At 42.6% G+C, this 18,941-nt stretch overlaps 2 protein-coding genes across 10 annotated transcripts; both read right to left on the bottom strand.

The window, feature by feature from the left end:
• Nucleotides 1-4,733: 4,733 nt before the first annotated feature.
• LOC121716078 lies at nucleotides 4,734-6,769 on the bottom strand. 3 transcript variants are annotated; one of them, XM_042102250.1, is made up of 8 exons: nucleotides 6,633-6,769; nucleotides 6,436-6,545; nucleotides 6,273-6,357; nucleotides 6,067-6,150; nucleotides 5,908-5,979; nucleotides 5,727-5,810; nucleotides 5,538-5,624; nucleotides 4,734-4,835 (listed from the first exon to the last, which is right to left on the bottom strand). In XM_042102250.1, exons 1-8 carry the CDS (start codon nucleotides 6,685-6,687, stop codon nucleotides 4,807-4,809), a joined length of 606 nt encoding a protein of 201 aa, XP_041958184.1. In that variant the 5' UTR covers nucleotides 6,688-6,769; the 3' UTR covers nucleotides 4,734-4,806. The 3 variants fall into 3 exon arrangements, with proteins under 3 accessions (XP_041958184.1, XP_041958185.1, XP_041958186.1); XM_042102251.1 differs by having other exon boundaries at nucleotides 6,273-6,356; nucleotides 6,441-6,545; nucleotides 6,633-6,702; XM_042102252.1 differs by lacking the exon at nucleotides 6,067-6,150 and having other exon boundaries at nucleotides 5,908-5,976; nucleotides 6,273-6,356; nucleotides 6,441-6,545; nucleotides 6,633-6,702.
• Nucleotides 6,770-16,630: 9,861 nt separating this feature from the next.
• LOC121716079 (glycogen [starch] synthase-like) lies at nucleotides 16,631-18,658 on the bottom strand. 7 transcript variants are annotated; one of them, XM_042102255.1, is made up of 8 exons: nucleotides 18,522-18,658; nucleotides 18,331-18,434; nucleotides 18,169-18,253; nucleotides 17,955-18,038; nucleotides 17,789-17,857; nucleotides 17,612-17,695; nucleotides 17,425-17,511; nucleotides 16,631-16,732 (listed from the first exon to the last, which is right to left on the bottom strand). In XM_042102255.1, exons 1-8 carry the CDS (start codon nucleotides 18,574-18,576, stop codon nucleotides 16,704-16,706), a joined length of 597 nt encoding a protein of 198 aa, XP_041958189.1. In that variant the 5' UTR covers nucleotides 18,577-18,658; the 3' UTR covers nucleotides 16,631-16,703. The 7 variants fall into 7 exon arrangements, with proteins under 7 accessions (XP_041958189.1, XP_041958188.1, XP_041958192.1 ...); XM_042102254.1 differs by having other exon boundaries at nucleotides 17,789-17,860; XM_042102258.1 differs by lacking the exon at nucleotides 18,169-18,253 and having other exon boundaries at nucleotides 18,336-18,434.
• Nucleotides 18,659-18,941: the final 283 nt, after the last annotated feature.

The following is an 18,941-nucleotide window of genomic DNA, read 5'->3' on the forward strand; positions in this document are numbered from 1 at the left end:
TTATACTTAATAAGTAATGAAACAACCACTTATAATGAAATTATTTTCTTATTATAAACCTGTTGCAAACTATAATAAAATGCGTTGTTCATCATTTGTAAAGCACTGTTCCTATGTTAATTCTCATAAAAAAAAGATTTGTACACACAGTTATAAATAGTTTGTTCATAGTAAATAAGCCTATATCAAAAATATGTTTATGAATTATTGTTAATACTTACACATACACATGCACTAATGATTAGTTAGGGTGAGGATACATATTTTATAAACCACTTCCTAATACTATAATTCATGATTAACTCAGGAGTTACAAGTGGTTAGTTAATGATATTTTGTGAGCTTATCTAAAGTGAGGACTTTCTATGCCTTGCAACACATTTTCAAATGAGTTGTAAAGATTACTTTCACATTCATTCATTTAGCAGACAAGCGACATACACATGTCAATTAAATTAAAGGCCATTGACATAACAGTGAAACCCAGGAATCGAACCCCGAACTTTTCAGGTAACTGCATGCTAGTCCAGCTCCTTATCCACTACACTACCTTGGCCTCAGATAGAAACCCCTACAACTATGCAAGAGTTTCTGTTTTCTTCTACTACACACTGTTATTAAACATCTGTAAACTATTATTAAATGCTATGTATTCTTCATTTGTAAAGCATTATTTCTACATTAATTCTCATCTGTAAATCATGTTTACACACAGTTAAAAATGGTTTGTTCATAGTAAACACGCATATCTATATTATATTTTTGAATCGACTGTTGTAATACCATGGGGCAGAGGTAGTGTAGTGGATATGGAGCCGGGTTAACATGCAGTAACCCATAAAGTTGGGGGTTCAAACCCCGTCTTCCAATGTAACCTTGCCCTTTACTTTCATTGACATGTGTAAGTTGCTTTGGGTGAAAGTGTCAGCTAAATGAATAAATGCAAGTGTAAACTTTATAACTCATTTGTAAATGTGTTGCAAGGCATAAAACGTCCTCACTTTAGATGAGCTCACAAAATATCATTAACTAACCACTTGTAACTCCTGAGTTAATTACTAATTATAATATTAGGAAGTGGTTTATAAAATATGTATCCTCACCCCCCTAACTAATCATTAGTGCATGTGTATGTAACTGTTAAATAATGGAAATATTACTTAATCAAAAACATACTATTGCATCATTTATTAAGTACTAACAATAATGTATAAACACATTTAAGATATAGGCTTATTTACAATGAACAAACTATTTAATAAATTATGAATTGTGTGTAGTTATTATAAAGTGTTACCAATTATTCATACCCCTGGCAAATATTGATTTAATGCTGATTTTTTCTTAATCAATATGTTTATTCTGACTGAAAATGACACTGTCACATGCGAAACGTTTGTAAGACAATGTGGGAGAAATTAAATTAAAAAATAATTATTTTGGGAAGACAAAAAGATCAGGCAGTGTGCCAAGAGACCTGCCCCAATAGGCATCATTGGACCATTAAACCATACAATGATCCAAAACCTACAGCCAAACAAGGCAAGAAATGGTTAACAGAGCACAATGTCAACATTTTAGAGTGGCCCAGCAAGAGTCAAGACCTCAAGCAGTCAAAAAAGTTAGCACAAGGCCAAAGTGATGGCAAATAATCGTTCTTGCCTTAAAAACCCAGATTGCTGCTAAAATGGTGCGGTCTACAATCATTGTGGAGATACGGAGAGGCTTGGAAGGTATTATAAAAACCATTTTGAGAGCTTTGATGGCCATTTTTCATAAAAATGTTAAAAAAGAGAAAAACAATATTTTTTTGATTCCTTGTTTCTACCACATTGTCTTACAATCTATTGGCATGTGGCAGTGTCATGTTCAGTCTGAACAAACATATTGGCCAAGAGAAAACATTACATCAATTTTGTTCTTAACTGTACTTCTAATAGCAATAGCATCTGCATGGTACGGACATCATTCACAGATTTCACTAAAATATTGTCAGTTACCATTTCAGTTCTGTTTGTCTGAGGTCATATTCTTGGCCCTTACCCTTACCATATTGACGAATATGAATTATAGGTACTATTCTGTCCTAGGGTTTTTAAACTAAGTATTGCACAGATATATTTAGTAACATGGCAGTTCACATAATTGTTAAATTGTCCTAACTGCATCTAAATATGGCGTTCTATTGTACATTTAAAATAGCAGAACATGAGCTACAGAAAGAAAACAGAAGCAGGGTGTCCGACCAAAGTTCTGCTTAAAATATTGCAAGGAATCGCACTGCACAGCATTGTGTCGCATCACATCCACTTAGGACATTCAAAATCTAAACAAAGTAATCTGATTTTGTTGTGAACGCTCACTCGCATTGCATGCAGTTAGAACATAATTTGAAACACAGGAAATGTATTTAATTCCTCATGCTAGAGGATTCCCCACATATTGTATATACTAGGGCTGTCAAAATTACTGATTAATTTCGATTAATTAATTTGAGAAAAAATAACTGATTAAAAAAAATAGCGCAGATTAATCGATTCCGATCGTATCGATCGTATGACCCCGAGCCATTCTAGTCAGGAACCATTAGACTGTAAAATGAAGGAGAGAGAAGAAAATGTGCTGCCTAGATCATTGATTGGAACATTTACTTTTAAAAAACGCCCTGATGGTGTTGATAAAAATAAAGTGTTGATTAAAATCTGGGGCCTGAAATGCCTTGTATGTGAAAAAAAAAACTTTTTCCCGAAGCAAATTTGAATTTCTTTCCCGAGCATATTAGGTCATATCATAGATTATTATGGCCATTATTTGAACAGTGAAAATAATAATAAAAGAGTTTAATGTCACTAATGCTGATTATTCCATGATTCATTTGAATTGAAATATTTAACATACTTTCACAGCAAAAATGATCTATGCAATTAATTTAGATTAATCACAGAGTATGCAATAAATTCGATAAATACATTTTTTAATTGATTGACAGCCCTAGTATATACTATACTTTAGTATATAACTAGTATCCTCACTAGTTTATTGACGGTATAGTAGTAGGAGTTTATCAAAAACTGAAAGTGGGTCGATTTAGTCTGTAGTATTTAAACAGTACATTTACATAAAGTAAACTTGGGAATTATATTCAACTGCACTGAAGTTTACTTAATAGAACTAACTTTATGTCTTTTTCGAATGCAACCCATTATTACTGTACCACAGAGAATCTCTGCGTTCTTAAGCATATTCATACATCGACTACTAGACATTACAATTGGCCATAAAATAAACATAACCCTACAAATGTGAAAGTCAGTCAATTCCAGGTATGTAGTTCAAAAAAAGGCAGTCATACATTTAACAAATACCTTTAATATATTCTATACATTTCACCCTCATGTCCACAGTGCAATGCAAGACAACTTAAGGACTAAGAATCATAAAACCTAAAAATATTTAAATATTTTACAGTTTAGGCTAAACTGCCTCCAAACTAAGTCAGGTGCAACTACTAGCTAGCCTACCGAGCGGGGCTCAAGGCGAGGCGGTGTGTCTTAATAATAAGCCGGTTACTGAGTGGGGCTCAAGGCAAGGCTGCTGTGATTGTGCTTGACTGGGACTAGCAGTTACCGAGCTGGGCTCAAGGTAAACCGCTCCGTGTTTGACAGACTGAGGCTAGCCTGTGGCCGAGCTGGGCTCAAGGCGAGGCTACCGTGCTTGTGGACAGTAACGTTAGCCAGTCACCGAGCGTTGCTCAAAGTGAGGCTGCGTTTTATGACTAACAACTATTACTTTAACCGAGCAAGCTCCAGGTTAAATAACACATAGGTCGTCAGTACAACTCAGTCAGTCCAACCGAGAGAGTAGTTTGAACAGCCCGTAGAGGACGAAGTAAGCTCTGTAGCTCCGACGAAGTCACCAGGCTGCGTAGAACAATAATCGTCTGATAAGCGGCGAGAAGAGAGAAGAGTAAAACTGGCGTGTGACAAGAGCTAATGTGACGTGACGCTTTTGGTATACAACTCTCGGTCTGTGGCTGGCGCAACAGAGATATATCCACTACGAACAGACTGCCCTGGCGGCCAGGTAGCCGACAAAACTAGCTAGCGGTCTGTTTACTACTGAGAGCAGAAGTGTGAAGCATAAGAGCCTGAACTCCAGCGCACAGCATAAGTCATTACCAAATGTTGCTGATTGGTTAAGGGAACTCCAATGATTTTAAAAACCTCAAAATTAGCATCCGCCCATTACAGAGACAGATTACTATTACATTGTGCCAGACTGTATGACAAAGAAATGTAGTCACAGGCAGTAAGGACCAGGCTACTGTGCTACCATAAAGATCATAGAACTTGAAAGTTAGTGTAGCTGCGTCTCGACGTTCCTTGGCAACCATTCAGATAGAGGAAATATATTTCTTGGTGGAAGAAATAGTTACATTTCTTGTTGCTTTGCCAGGTATTTATAGCAACAGTTTTACAAAAGCAATAAGCCACTCGAGTCCATAGGTTACGCTGATTCTACAACAGCTAAGGGGGGGGGGGGGGGGGGGGGGGGGTTCTCTGCTAGTGTCTTGTTAAGCAAGGTCAATATCCACAAACTCCATCTTAGACTCTAAACATAACTTTGATCAAGAAATTCACATTACAGAATATTTATACTACAGGAGTTAAAGAGGTTTCAAGTCAGCTTGACCACCAAACTGGACCCAAGTCAAGAAACAAGGAAAGACAATGTTGGTTAAGAAAATCTGGCCTTTATTGAATACAAAAATGGAGAAAGCCCATGACTGAAGGAGTGCCATTGACGTTAGCATTCTGAGGGATCACTGCAGGAGTCTACAGGAAGAAAAGCAGCTTTTTACTTACAATACAATAAACCATTGCTTCAACCTGGGGCTGGTTACCTGCCAGACATTGTTGTAACTACTGTTTGAGCTTATGAGCAATATACAGATTGAAATATGAACCAGGCCAGCCCACACTGTTCCATTACAGCACCATTGCTATAAAATGTTTAGGCCAAAGTGATTCCTTGTACAGCATGTTGTATAATCTACAATTCAATGACAAATGCAGAAACAGGATAAAGACAACACTAGATTGCATTACAAAAATCATTGGCCACATTTTCCATTCCATTAGAGTCCACATTTTTTAAAAGACGTTTGTCTACTGGCATTGATTAAGAGACTTGCTGGGCAAGGAGGGACCCATACAACCAAGCCCAGTGCTCAGTTTCTGTACCATTGCATTTGTTTTTTGTTTTTAAAACAAGACTCCCGTGTTGTGTGGAATAGTAGCCAACATGAAAATCTTCACAAATCTACAATCCACGAGTGACTTAGTATTTATCTTCCAAGACAAGCTCTGCACGTTTCTTACAGCCACAAATTGTCATGATGGAAAAGCAGTAGAAACTGCTAAAATCTTCAGACTAAAGTAAATTCAATTGCAGAGCACCAGGTCTGACAGCTGATCAAGGTTGATAATAAAATTACATTAATACAACAGGAAACATGAAAAAAGTCAAACAATTACCAGTAATGGTGATTCCATCTTGGGCAGAGGTGGTCCCATTTTGCAGGTTCAGTACAGAGGTCAACACATGATCCTCACTAACACCATCTTGAGATTCCACACAAGAAAACCATGAGGGAACAAAAGGACACGATTTTAAAACCAAACTGGGACACACACACACACAGCGCTTTATGCAGCAAGCCTTACCAGTTCCTACAGTGTGGGTTGATGTAGTCTGGTTTTGGGCATTCTGGGTTGTCACGGCAACCTCAGCATCTTCACTTGGACCATCTGACAACTCAAACAAAGCCACAGAAATTCTGTTTTAGACCCAAGTAGTTATAATTTTGGAAAGATGCAAGATGTACATTAAAAAAAAAAAAACAACCTGTGGCAAATGATGTCTGGTTTTGGGGACTTGGGGTTACAGTTACCACATCATCTTCACTTGTCCCATCTCCTATTCCACATAACACATGTCATTTAGTGGGGTGGGGGGTCTATAGTCATGTACATGACCACAAATGAAGCCACAAATGCTCCTTACCAGCATCTCCAGTTTGGACAGCAGGTGTCGTCTGGTTTTGGGGACTTGGGGTTACAGTTACCACATCATCTTCACTTGCCCCATCTTTAGGTTTCCACATAAGAGGAAGACAGAGGAAGCCAAGTCTCAAGACTAACACACAATAAAATCAGACCTGCAGAAACTAAAAACAAGTCTAAAAAAAAAAAAAAAAAAAAAAACTTTACCAGTAACATCAGGTTGTGCAGTAGCAGTCCGATTGTTGGCATTAGGAGCTGGAGTGCCTGCTTGGAAATCTTCACTTGCACCACCTTGGGAGTCCATTTAGGTTTAGACATTTTAAGTCAACAAATCCAACCTTGTAAGAACATAAGAGCATTACATTAAATACTCACCCTCAGCTTCAGTTTGGGTCTGGTTGTTCGGATTTGGTGTTGTAGAACCATCAACCTCAATATTGACGACAACAACAACAACATCTCTCTTAGGAAGACAGAAGACTGCTCAAAAAGAAGAGCAGAAGAAATTATTTAAATCAGGATTTTAAAAACATAATTCAACTGCCAAAAGATACTTAAACCACTCACCATTACTGAAACTAGCAACGAGAACCAACACAACAACCTTTGCCATTACTGCCATGTTGAATCACCAAAAACAACTGGAAGGATAAGTTTAAACAGGCATTATGGAGGCTTATAAAGGCACGACACACTCACTCGTCTCAATTCAGTGATAATTAGAATCACAAGGGGTCCAGGTGTGTATCGTTTAGCCATTCATGGGGCATGGCCTAACAATAATGAGGAAGGTGTAGTGTCGCAGGTGACATCTTGGACTGGCTTGGATCAATTTGGCTTTGTGTTCAGCCAGAAAGCTTTTTTAGCATAATCTAATTGAGCTACCTGAATTTTAGATTATATTACAGGTCTTTATTGTCCACTACTGTGGAAATTCGTTTTTGGCCCCACCAAACATGTAGCACACACAAGCAAGACTACACAACAGGTACAACATGAAGCAGACACAAACAAAGACTAACAGCAGGTACAACAATAACAACATAATGCAAACACACACAAAGACTATACAGCAGATACGACATATAGCGAGCACAAACAAGACTACACAGCAGGTACTGTACAACATATGGAGACATGGAAATGTGCAAAAGAAGTTGTCAATAAAATGCAGTAAATAATATAAGTTAATCAGTTAATCATAAATCTCATAAATTATATTGATTAGCAAATTAATAGATGATGGTATAAAAGATTTCTTAAAAATGTTTCTGCTTGATGTACTGTAGGTACTCTATATCTTCTTCCTGAAGGGAGTCTTTCAAAAGTGTGATGTAGTGGATGTAAAGGATCCTGGACTATCTGTAGGGCTTTCCTCTTAGTGTGTGTTGTGTACAGTTCCACCAGCTGCCTCTGGGGGTTCAGTATGATTTTACTGGCCATACTGAGTTTACTTTTGCTCCTAGCCCCTAGATTCCCATACCAGCATGAGATGTTGTATGAGATGACACTTTCCAGCAGACTGGTGTAGACCATCCTCAGTACCTCTTTGTGCCTTATACGCAAACTGAAGATTGTCTAGCAGATGGGAGTTTCCACACGGCAGGGAAGACAGAGCACGAAGTGCGGAGAGCTGGCGCGACAAAGAACCCTCCAACTCGCTCCACACAAGCCCGCAGAAAGCAAACTCACAAAGAGTGCTCGCCATCCAAGACTCCGCCCCTCCCCACACAAGCCCATGAAAACAACAGGTCTCATCCAGGTCCGCTTGCCGAGTCTGCCACTGCTAAGCTCACGCCCACTAGAGAGGAGCCAAGAGAGCAGGTTGAGCACCACTCTTGAACACCACTCTCCGCTCAGAGAGCGCAGCCCTCTGTTGAGACAAAGCAAGCCGTAAATGAACTCTGCACTCGTAGCTGTGAGGGGCTGAGTGAAGCTACTAGCATCGTACACCGACATCTTTGCCGCAAGAGATGAAGACTGCACCCGAACGAGCCTGGTCCAACACGATATCGACACCGGAAATGCCCGGCCCATCCGACTTCAACCTCATCGCTTACCATTTGCCAAACGACAAGCAGCTGAAGAAAAGATAAAAGAAATGGCCGCGGCAGGAGTAATAGAGCCAAGCATTAGTCCCTGGACTGCGCCAGCTGTACTCGTCCGGAAGAAGGACTGCTCGTGGCGGTTCTGTGTTGACTACAGGCACCTCAACCAGGTAACACGGAAAGACTCCTACGCGCTCCCCCGCATTGACGATGCGCTGGACAGCATTGCCGGCTCCTGCTGGTTTAGCTCGCTGGACTTGCGCAGTGGCTACTGGCAGATTGAGCTAGCCCCGGAAGCTCGGCCGAAGACAGCGTTCACCATCGGGCAAGGGCTGTGGTAGTTCCGGGTACTACCGTTCGGCCTATGCAACGGGCCAGCGAACTTCGAGCGGCTGATGGAGCGTGTCCTGGCGGGCATTCCATGAACATGCTGCGTGGTTTACCTGGACGACATCCTGTGTCATGCAACGGACTTCACCGCTGCCATAGGACATCTGGAGAAGGTTTTTGACGCCATACGAGGTGCTGGGCTCAAACTGCACCCGAAAAAGTGCCACCTGTTCCGGAGGCAAACCGGGTTCCTGGGCCATGTCGTGGGGGCTGCCGGAGTGGCCACCGACCCAGCTAAGGTGGAGACGGTGCTGAGCTGTGGAGCTTTCTGGGCCTGGCGTCATATTACCGGCGCTTCATTCGGGACTTTGCTACAGTCGCCAGCCCGCTGCATCGATTGACGCACAAAGGCCAGCTCTTCGAGTGGACATGGGAGTGCGGCGCGGCATTCCGGCGGCTGTGGAGGGCGCTATGTGAGGCCCCAGTGCTCGCTTTCCCTGACCCTCGACTGCCGTTTATCCTGGACACCGACGCCAGCGACGTGGGCGTCGTCGCCGTCCTCTCACAAGCAGGCGAGCAGGGCGAGCAAGTGGTCGCATACTTCAGCCGCTCACTGGACCGAGCGGAGAAGAATTACTGCGTGACCCGCAGAGAACTGTTGGCTGTGGTGGTGGCAGTGCGCCATTTCCGAACCTACCTCTACGGCAAACGGTTCCTGCTGAGAACGGACCACGCGTCGCTCACCTGGCTGCTGAACTTCAAAGAACCAGAGGGCCAGCTGGCTCGCTCCAGGACTACGACATGGAGATTCAACACCGGGCTGGTCGCCTTCACGGCAATGCGGACGCCAACACTGCCACCGGAGGGAGGAGAGGAGCCTGGCCGCTGCTCAACCGGAGCCCGCTCGTCGGCTACAGGCTGCATCACCGCTGGCAGAGAGAGAGAGAGAGAGTCGCTGTTTTCAATGCTAGCCAGCGTCGCACCAACGAAAAAGGTCAACGCTCGCCAACAGCACGCCAGTGACGGAGCCAACGCTCGTCAGCAGCACGCCAGTGAGAGACTCAACGCTCGCCAGCGCTGCGCCAACAAGAGAGCCACCGCTCGCCAGCTTCACGCCAGCGAGAGAGTCAACGCTCGCCAGCAGCACCCCGAGGTCGTCTCGCTGCCTTCCGCTACCAGCTACAGTGATCGAGAGACCGGAGACAACGCACCGCAGCCCCACGCCACAACGCAGCACTGCAGAGCGGCAGCTGGGGCCACGGACGTGATGTCAAGGGAGGAGTGGCCGAGTGTGGTCATGGATCGAAGCCGGTCAGCAACTGCCATGGACTGACGCATCAGCACTCGATCCAGAGACCGGTCACCGTGCAGCCTTCACCGGAAGTCGCCAGCGTCGCGTCCCAGCCAGGCTCATGGACTGACGTATGGTAAGACTTGAGTCAAAGTAAGTATATACGTTTTTGATCCCGTGAGGGAAATTTGGTCTCTGCATTTAACCCAATCGGTGAATTAGTGAAACACAAACAGCACACAGTGAACACAGTGAGGTGAAGCACACACTAATCCCAGCGCAGTGAGCTGCCTGCTACGACGGCGGCGCTCGGGGAGCAGTGAGGGGTTAGGTGCCTTGCTCAAGGGCACTTCAGCCGTGGCCCACTGGTCGGGGCTCGAACCAGCAACCCTCCGGTTACAAGTCCAGAGTGCTAACCAGTGGGCCACGGCTGCCCTAAGTCAAGGGGACATGGACTAAGTCGGGGGTCTGTGTAACGAACTGAGCCTAGCTGGCTTATGACTGTGCTGCGGTTCAGTTGACATGTTATGTTAAATGTTAACCATGTAAGTTACCAATGTTGTGCGTCCGGTCTCGTGTTTATAGTTGATTACAGTGTTCATAACCGGGTCTAACTAGGGTTTGTTGTAGATACAGCCTCACATAGATGTTTAGTGCTGGAGCATAAGGGCCAGGTCTGGCCCGGAATTATGTGCTCGCGTGTTTTGGTGCGTAACCAGTAAAAGCCATTCTGAGACAACTTTGCAGTTTGTTACATTATTTCTTGGCGGAAGAATGATTATCTATGAAATAGTTACATTTCTTGTTGCTTTGCCAGGTATTTATAGCAACAGTTTTAGAAAAGCAATAAGCCACTCGAGTCCGTAGGTTACGCCGATTCTACAACAGCTAAGGGGGGGCGGGGGGGTCTCTGCTAGTGTCTTGTGTAAGCAAGGTCAATATCCACAAACTCATCTTAAACTCTAAACATAACTTATATAATATTTATACTGCAGGAGTTAGTAAAGAGGTTTCAAGTCAGCTTGACCACCAAACTGGACCCAAGTCAAGAAACAAGGAAAGACAAAGTTAAGAAAATCTGGCCTTTATTGAATACAAAAATGGAGAAAGCCCATGACTGAAGGAGTGCCATTGACGTTAGCATTCTGAGGGATCACTGCAGGAGTCTACAGGAAGAAAAGCAGCTTTTTACTTACAATACAATAAACCATTGCTTCAACCTGGGGCTGGTTACCTGCCAGACATTGTAACTACTGGTTGAGCTTATGAGCAATATACAGATTGAAATATGAACCAGGCCAGCCCACACTGTTCCATTACAGCACCATTGCTATAAAATGTTTAGGCCAAAGTGATTCCTTGTACAGCATGTTGTATAATCTACAATTCAATGACAAATGCAGAAACAGGATAAATACAACACTAGATTGCATTACAAAATCATTGGTAAGCAAGACCACAATGCTATTGCTCCAATATAGGGCAGGATATTTAAATAAAATCACATTTTTAAAAAGATGATAGTCTACTGGCATTGATTAAGAGACTTTATACAACAGGAAACATGAAAAAAGTCAAACAATTACCAGTAATGGTGATTCCATCTTGGGCAGAGGTGGTCCCATTTTGCAGGTTCAGTACAGAGGTCAACACATGATCCTCACTAACACCATCTTGAGATTCCACACAAGAAAACCATGAGGGAACAAAAGGACACGATTTTAGAACCAAACTGGGACACACACAGCGCTTTATGCAGCAAGCCTTACCAGTTCCTACAGTGTGGGTTGATGTAGTCTGGTTTTGGGCATTCTGGGTTGTCACGGCAACCTCAGCATCTTCACTTGGACCATCTGACAACTCAAACAAAGCCACAGAAATTCTGTTTTAGACCCAAGTAGTTATAATTTTGGAAAGATGCAAGATGTACATTAAAAAAAAAAAACAACCTGTGGCAAATGATGTCTGGTTTTGGGGACTTGGGGTTACAGTTACCACATCATCTTCACTTGTCCCATCTCCTGTTCCACATAACACATGCCATTTAGTTGGGGGGGGTCTATAGTCATGTACATGACCACAAATGAAGCCACAAATGCTCCTTACCAGCATCTCCAGTTTGGACAGCAGGTGTTGTCTGGTTTTGGAGACTTGGGGTTACAGTTACCACATCATCTTCACTTGCCCCATCTTTAGGTTTCCACATAAGAGGAAGACAGAGGAAGCCAAGTCTCAAGACTAACACACAATAAAATCAGACCTGCAGAAACTAAAAACAAGTCTAAAAAAAAATAAATAAAAAAACTTTACCAGTAACATCAGGTTGTGCAGTAGCAGTCCGATTGTTGGGATTAGGGGCTGGAGTGCCTGCTTGGAAATCTTCACTTGCAACACCTTGGGAGTCCATTTAGGTTTAGACATTTAAAGTCAACACAACCACCTTGTAAGAACATAAGAGCATTACATTAAATACTCACCCTCAGCTTCAGTTTGGGTCTGGTTGTTGGGACATGGTGTTGTAGAAACATCAACCTCAATATTGACAACAACAACATCTCTCTTTGGAAGACAGAAGACTGCTCAAAAAGAAGAGCAGAAGAAATTATTTAAATCAGGATTTTAAAAACATAATTCAACTGCCAAAAGATACTTAAACCACTCACCATTACTGAAACTAGCAATGAGAACCAACACAACAACCTTTGCCATTACTGCCATGTTGAATCACCAAAAACAACTGGAAGGATAAGTTTAAACAGGCATTATGGAGGCTTATAAAGGCACGACACACTCACTCGTCTCAATTCAGTGATAATTAGAATCACAAGGGGTCCAGGTGTGTATCGTTTAGCCATTCATGGGGCATGGCCTAACAATAATGAGGAAGGTGTAGTGTCGCAGGTGACATCTTGGACTGGCTTGGATCAATTTGGCTTTGTGTTCAGCCAGAAAGCTTTTTTAGCATAATCTAATTGAGCTACCTGAATTTGAGCTGGCCAGTATTTCTTGCAGACATTCATTTACTAAACGAGTTTGAAAGCCGTGTAAACACCTTGTCCACCCCAGCAACAACACTAAACTTAAAGAGCAATTTGCAGGTTAATTTCATAACTGAATTTATACTTCATCTTGTTTGAAAATGTCTTTATGTGTATACGAATGAATTTTTTACAAAACCTACAGACAGAAATTCAGACGAAAGTGTGCCCATTTTACGCTAGGCTCTTAAATACGCCTCTTACGTAGGAGAAGGAAAAAGTCTTAAGCCGGGTTCACATTGTAAGCGGCATGTGCTACGCTCACCGCTAGGTTGCTCTGGGTTGAGTTGATGTCCCGTGTAAAGATTTTAGTGTTGCTCGCCGCTAGGTTGCTCTTGGTTGAGTTGATGTCCCGTGTAAAGATTTTAGTGTTGCTCGCCGCTAGGTTGCTCTTGGTTGAGTTGATGTCCCGTGTAAAGATTTTAGTGTTGCTCGCCGCCGGGCTCAGCACAAAATACCTTTGAATTACAGTGTGCCGCCGGTCTTGTCTGAAAATGTCTTTATGTGTGTATGTACGAATGAATGATTTACAAAACGGACAGAAATTCAGAAGAAAGTGCGCTCATTTTACACTAGGCTCGTAAATATGCCTCTTCTGCCCAGAGTGCGTCATTACGTAGGAGAAGGAAAACGTCTTAAGCCGTGTTCACATTGTACGCTATTGCCCTTGGTTGAGTTGATGTCCTATGTAAAGATTTTAGTTGTGCTCACTGCAGGGCTCAGCGCAAAATAACTATGAATTACGGAATTACAGCGCGCCGCGGTCAAAGTTCAAAATGGTTAAACATGGTTGATCTTTGACCGCGGCACGTGCAAGAGTGGCACAGCAGCAGAATGCAGGCCAGTTCTTGCACATGCAAGCCATTGAAAATAATGGGTTTTATAGCGCAGCGCTGCCACTTGCGCGTACAATGTGAATCTGGCTTTAAAGGAACACTATGCAGTTTTAGGTATTTTTGGCTACTGTAGCGCTCCCTCTAGAGTTGCAATATATTTAAAGGCACATACACATAAACAGAAGGCTCCACTGTTTGGTGGCTGAAGCTGGACAGTCGAGAGATCGCATGCTCTATGCTATATAACTCTATGTTTCGTGTGTTTATGTAAGGGGACCATTGTAGGCACCAGACAGATGTTTAATGGGGGCAGCTAGTTGGCAAGCTTGTGTTGTCTTTTACAGTAAAGTGACGAGTTGTCTTTTTGCGCTCATAACAGTTCTGTCTACTAGACATTACACTTGGCCATAAAATAAACATAACCCTACAAATGTGAAAGTCAGTCAATTCCAGGTGTGTAGTTCAAAAAAAGGGAGTCATGCATTTAACAAATACCTTTAATATATTCTATACATTTCACCCTCATGTACACAGTGCAATGCAAGACAACTTAAGGACTAAGAATCATAAAACCTAAAAATATTTAAATATTTTACAGTTTAGGCTAAACTGCCTCCAAACTAAGTCAGGTGCAACTACAGTTATTTACTAGCATGGTCTTCATTTACTGTTCTTAATCTTCTACCCTGTTAGCTCACACTCTCGCATCCAAACAAAAAGAAATCCTTTGCAACCATTTTCAGGAAGAGCATAATTTACCAATACACTGCAAAAACTGCTTTTCAAAATACAAGACATAACAAATGTAAGCACACTTCTAAAACTGATAGTTCCGGTCATTGATTGTGATTGGCTGAATTGTGTTCGATGCCGTTGTAAAATCCAGCACAAACATACACCTTGACCGCATTCCGTTCTACATTACTGTGCTACTAGCCTGGTCGTTACCATCCTACGTACTTCCGCCCTAAATTTGATTTAGGTCTGGCGTGTAGTCTGGCCCAACCCTCATTATACAGCTCGCGTGTACCCGAGCCATTCAGCCAACAGTTGAGTGATGACGCGGAACTTGCCTGCCGAGTTGCTTGTAGTCCAGCAAAGCTTGTAGTTCAACAGCATAGCAACAATGGCGACGGAGGAAGAGGATGTCGTATAACTCTCCTTCCAACTGGCTTTGGGAAAAGTTTGATTTATCAGATGGTGATAACTAAACCTAAACGCACTACAGTGTACTACATGCATCAGTACTGTAACGTCGGCGCACAAGACATTGCATAGCGTTCTCCCGCGCAGGGCATCCTGGGATACGAGAGCGAACATTTGGGGGTTTATGTCTTTATATCTCCTTAGTTTTGGGTGTAATGTTAGCGTCTTTATTGTAACATGTTTCCCTTTTAGTTCTCCCTCGTGTGTGATCCTTTTTGTGTGGGGGGCTGCGTCCTCCCCTGTATGTGTAGTGTGTGTGTCTGCTTGACCTGCCCCGTGTGTATTGTGTTCTGTGTCTTGGTGTGTCTTAGTCTTGGTCTGTGTACTCTCGTTCTCAGCTAATAAACCTTTTGATTGGATAACTGTGTGTGTCACTATCAAATCGTTACAGTACTTATGTTTTCTAATAAACATTTGCTGCTCGTTATTCTCCCCCCTACTCTCAAATTACCTTTACAAAATCAATGCGGCAATGAGGCCTACTTAAGGAATGGAAGGTTAGCTACTAGCTAGCCTACCGAGCGGGGCTCAAGGCGAGTCGGTCTGTCTTAATAAGCCGGTTACCGAGTGGGGCTAAAGGCAAAGCTGCGATTGTGCTTGACTGGGACTAGCGGTTACCGAGCTGGGCTCAAGGTAAACCGCTCTGTGTTTGTGTTTGACAGACTGAGGCTAGCCTGTGGCCGAGCTGGGCTCAAGGCGAGGCTACCGTGCTTGTGGACAGTAACGTTAGCCAGTCACCGAGCGTTGCTCAAGGTGAGGCTGCGTTGTTTTATGCCGAACTACTGTTACTTTAACCCTAGCAAGCTCCAGGTTAAATAACACATAGGTCGTCAGTACAACTCAGTCAGTCCAACCGAGAGAGTAGTTTGAACAGCCCGTAGAGGACGAAGTAAGCTCTGTAGCTCCGACGAAGTCACCAGGCTGCGTAGAACAATCGTCTGATAAGCGGCGAGAAGAGAGAAGAGGAAAACTGGCATGTGACAAGAGCTAATATAATCTCGGTGACGTGACGCTTTTGGTATACAACTCTCGGTCTGTGGCTGGCGCAACAGAGATATATCCACTACGAACAGACTGCCCTGGCAGCCAGGTAGCCTACAAACTAGCCAGCGGTCTGTTTACTACGGAGCAGAAGTGTGAAGCGTAAGAGGTAAGCATAAGAGCCTGAACTCCAGCGCACAGCATAAGTCATTACCAAATGTTGCCGATTGGTTAAGGGAACTCCAATGATTTTAAACCTCAAAATAAGCATCCGCCCATTACAGAGACAGATTATTATTACATTGTGCCAGACTGTATGACGCAGAGACACGTGGTCACAGGCAGTAAGGACCAGACTACTGTGCTACCATAAAGATCATAGAACTTGTTAATGTAGCTGCGTCTCGACGTTGCTTGGCAACCATTCAGATAGAGGAAATATATTTCTTGGCGGAAGAAATATTATCTATGAAATCGTTACATTTCTTGTGGCTTTGCCAGGTATTTATAGCAACAGTTTTAGAAAAGCAATAAGCCACTCGAGTCCGTAGGTTATGCTGATTCTACAACAGCTAAGGGGAGGGTGGGTTTAGGCACTCCCGCTAGTGAGTCGTGCCTAACACCACCCCTTAGCTGTTGTAGAATCAGCGTAACCTACGGCCTATCGGAGCTTATTGCTTAATTGTACTTAAACAAGCAAGTCTTTCTGCTAGCGTCTTGTTAAGCAAGGTCAATATCAACAAACTCCATCTTGGACTCTAAACATAACTTTGATCAAAGAAATTCAGCTTGACCACCAAACTGGACCCAAGTCAAGAAACAAGGAAAGACAATGTTGGTTAAGAAAATCTGGCCTTTATTGAATACAAAAATGGAGAAAGCCCATGACTGAAGGAGTGCCATTGACGTTAGCATTCTGAGGGATCACTGCAGGAGTCTACAGGAAGAAAAGCAGCTTTTTACTTACAATACAATAAACCATTGCTTCAACCTGGGGCTGGTTACCTGCCAGACATTGTAACTACTGGTTGAGCTTATGAGAAATATACAGATTGAAATATGAACCAGGCCAGCCCACACTGTTCCATTACAGCACCATTGCTATAAAATGTTTAGGCCAAAGTGATTCCTTGTACAGCATGTTGTATAATCTACAATTCAATGACAAATGCAGAAACAGGATAAAGACAACACTAGATTGCATTACAAAAATCATTGGCCACATTTTCCATTCCATTAGAGTCCACATTTTTTAAAAGACGTTTGTCTACTGGCATTGATTAAGAGACTTGCTGGGCAAGGAGGGACCCATACAACCAAGCCCAGTGCTTAGTTTCTGTACCATTGCATTTGTTTTTAAAACAAGACTCCCGTGTTGTGTGGAATAGTAGCCAACATGAAAATCTTCACAAATCTACAATCCACGAGTGACTTAGTATTTATCTTCCAAGACAAGCTCTGCACGTTTCTTACAGCCACAAATTGTCATGATGGAAAAGCAGTAGAAACTGCTAAAATCTTCAGACTAAAGTAAATTCAATTGCAGAGCACCAGGTCTGACAGCTGATCAAGGTTGATAATAAAATTACATTAATACAACAGGAAACATGAAAAAAGTCAAACAATTACCAGTAATGGTGATTCCATCTTGGGCAGAGGTGGTCCCATTTTGCAGGTTCAGTACAGAGGTCAACACATGATCCTCACTAACACCATCTTGAGATTCCACACAAGAAAACCATGAGGGAACAAAAGGACACGATTTTAGAACCAAACTGGCACACACACACACAGCGCTTTATGCAGCAAGCCTTACCAGTTCCTACAGTGTGGGTTGATGTAGTCTGGTTTTGGGCATTCTGGGTTGTCACGGCAACCTCAGCATCTTCACTTGGACCATCTGACAACTCAAACAAAGCCACAGAAATTCTGTTTTAGACCCAAGTAGTTATAATTTTGGAAAGATGAAAGATGTACATTAAAAAAAAACAACCTGTGGCAGATGATGTCTGGTTTTGGGGACTTGGGGTTACAGTTACCACATCATCTTCACTTGTCCCATCTCCTTTTCCACATAACACATGTCATTTAGTGGGGGGGGGGGGGGGGGGTCTATAGTCATGTACATGACCACAAATGAAGCCACAAATGCTCCTTACCAGCATCTCCAGTTTGGACAGCAGGTGTTGTCTGGTTTTGGGGACTTGGGGTTGAAGTTACCACATCATCTTCACTTGCCCCATCTTTAGATTTCCACATAAGAGGAAGACAGTGGAAGCCAAGTCTCAAGACTAACACACAATAAATCAGACCTGCAGAAACTAAAAACAAGTCTCAAAAAAAAAAAAAAAAAAAAAAAAAAAAAAACTTTACCAGTAACATCAGGTTGTGCAGTAGCAGTCCGATTGTTGGCATTAGGAGCTGGAGTGCCTGCTTGGAAATCTTCACTTGCAACACCTTGGGAGTCCATTTAGGTTTAGACATTTAAAGTCAACACAACCAACTTGTAAGAACATAAGAGCATTACATTAAATACTCACCCTCAGCTTCAGTTTGGGTCTGGTTGTTGGGACATGGTGTTGTAGAAACATCAACCTCAATATTGACAACAACAACATCTCTCTTTGGAAGACAGAAGACTGCTCAAAAAGAAGAGCAGAAGAAATGATTTAAATCAGGATTTTAAAAACATAATTCAACTGCCAAAAGATATTTAAACCACTCACCATTACTGAAACTAGCAATGAGAACCAACACAACAACCTTTGCCATTACTGCCATGTTGAATCACCAAAAACAACTGGAAGGATAAGTTTAAACAGGCATTATGGAGGCTTATAAAGGCACGACACACTCACTCGTCTCAATTCAGTGATAATTAGAATCACAAGGGGTCCAGGTGTGTATCGTTTAGCCATTCATGGGGCATGGCCTAACAATAATGAGGAAGGTGTAGTGTCGCAGGTGACATCTTGGACTGGCTTGGATCGATTTGGCTTTGTGTTCAGCCAGAAAGCTTTTTTAGCATAATCTAATTGAGCTACCTGAATTTGAGCTGGCCAGTAATTCTTGCAGACATTCATGTACTAAACGAGTTTGAAAGCCGTGTAAACACCTTGTCCACCCCAGCAACAACACTAAACTTA

Source organism: Alosa sapidissima, chromosome 8 (assembly GCF_018492685.1).
Source record: "Alosa sapidissima isolate fAloSap1 chromosome 8, fAloSap1.pri, whole genome shotgun sequence".
Taxonomy (NCBI): domain Eukaryota; kingdom Metazoa; phylum Chordata; class Actinopteri; order Clupeiformes; family Clupeidae; genus Alosa; species Alosa sapidissima.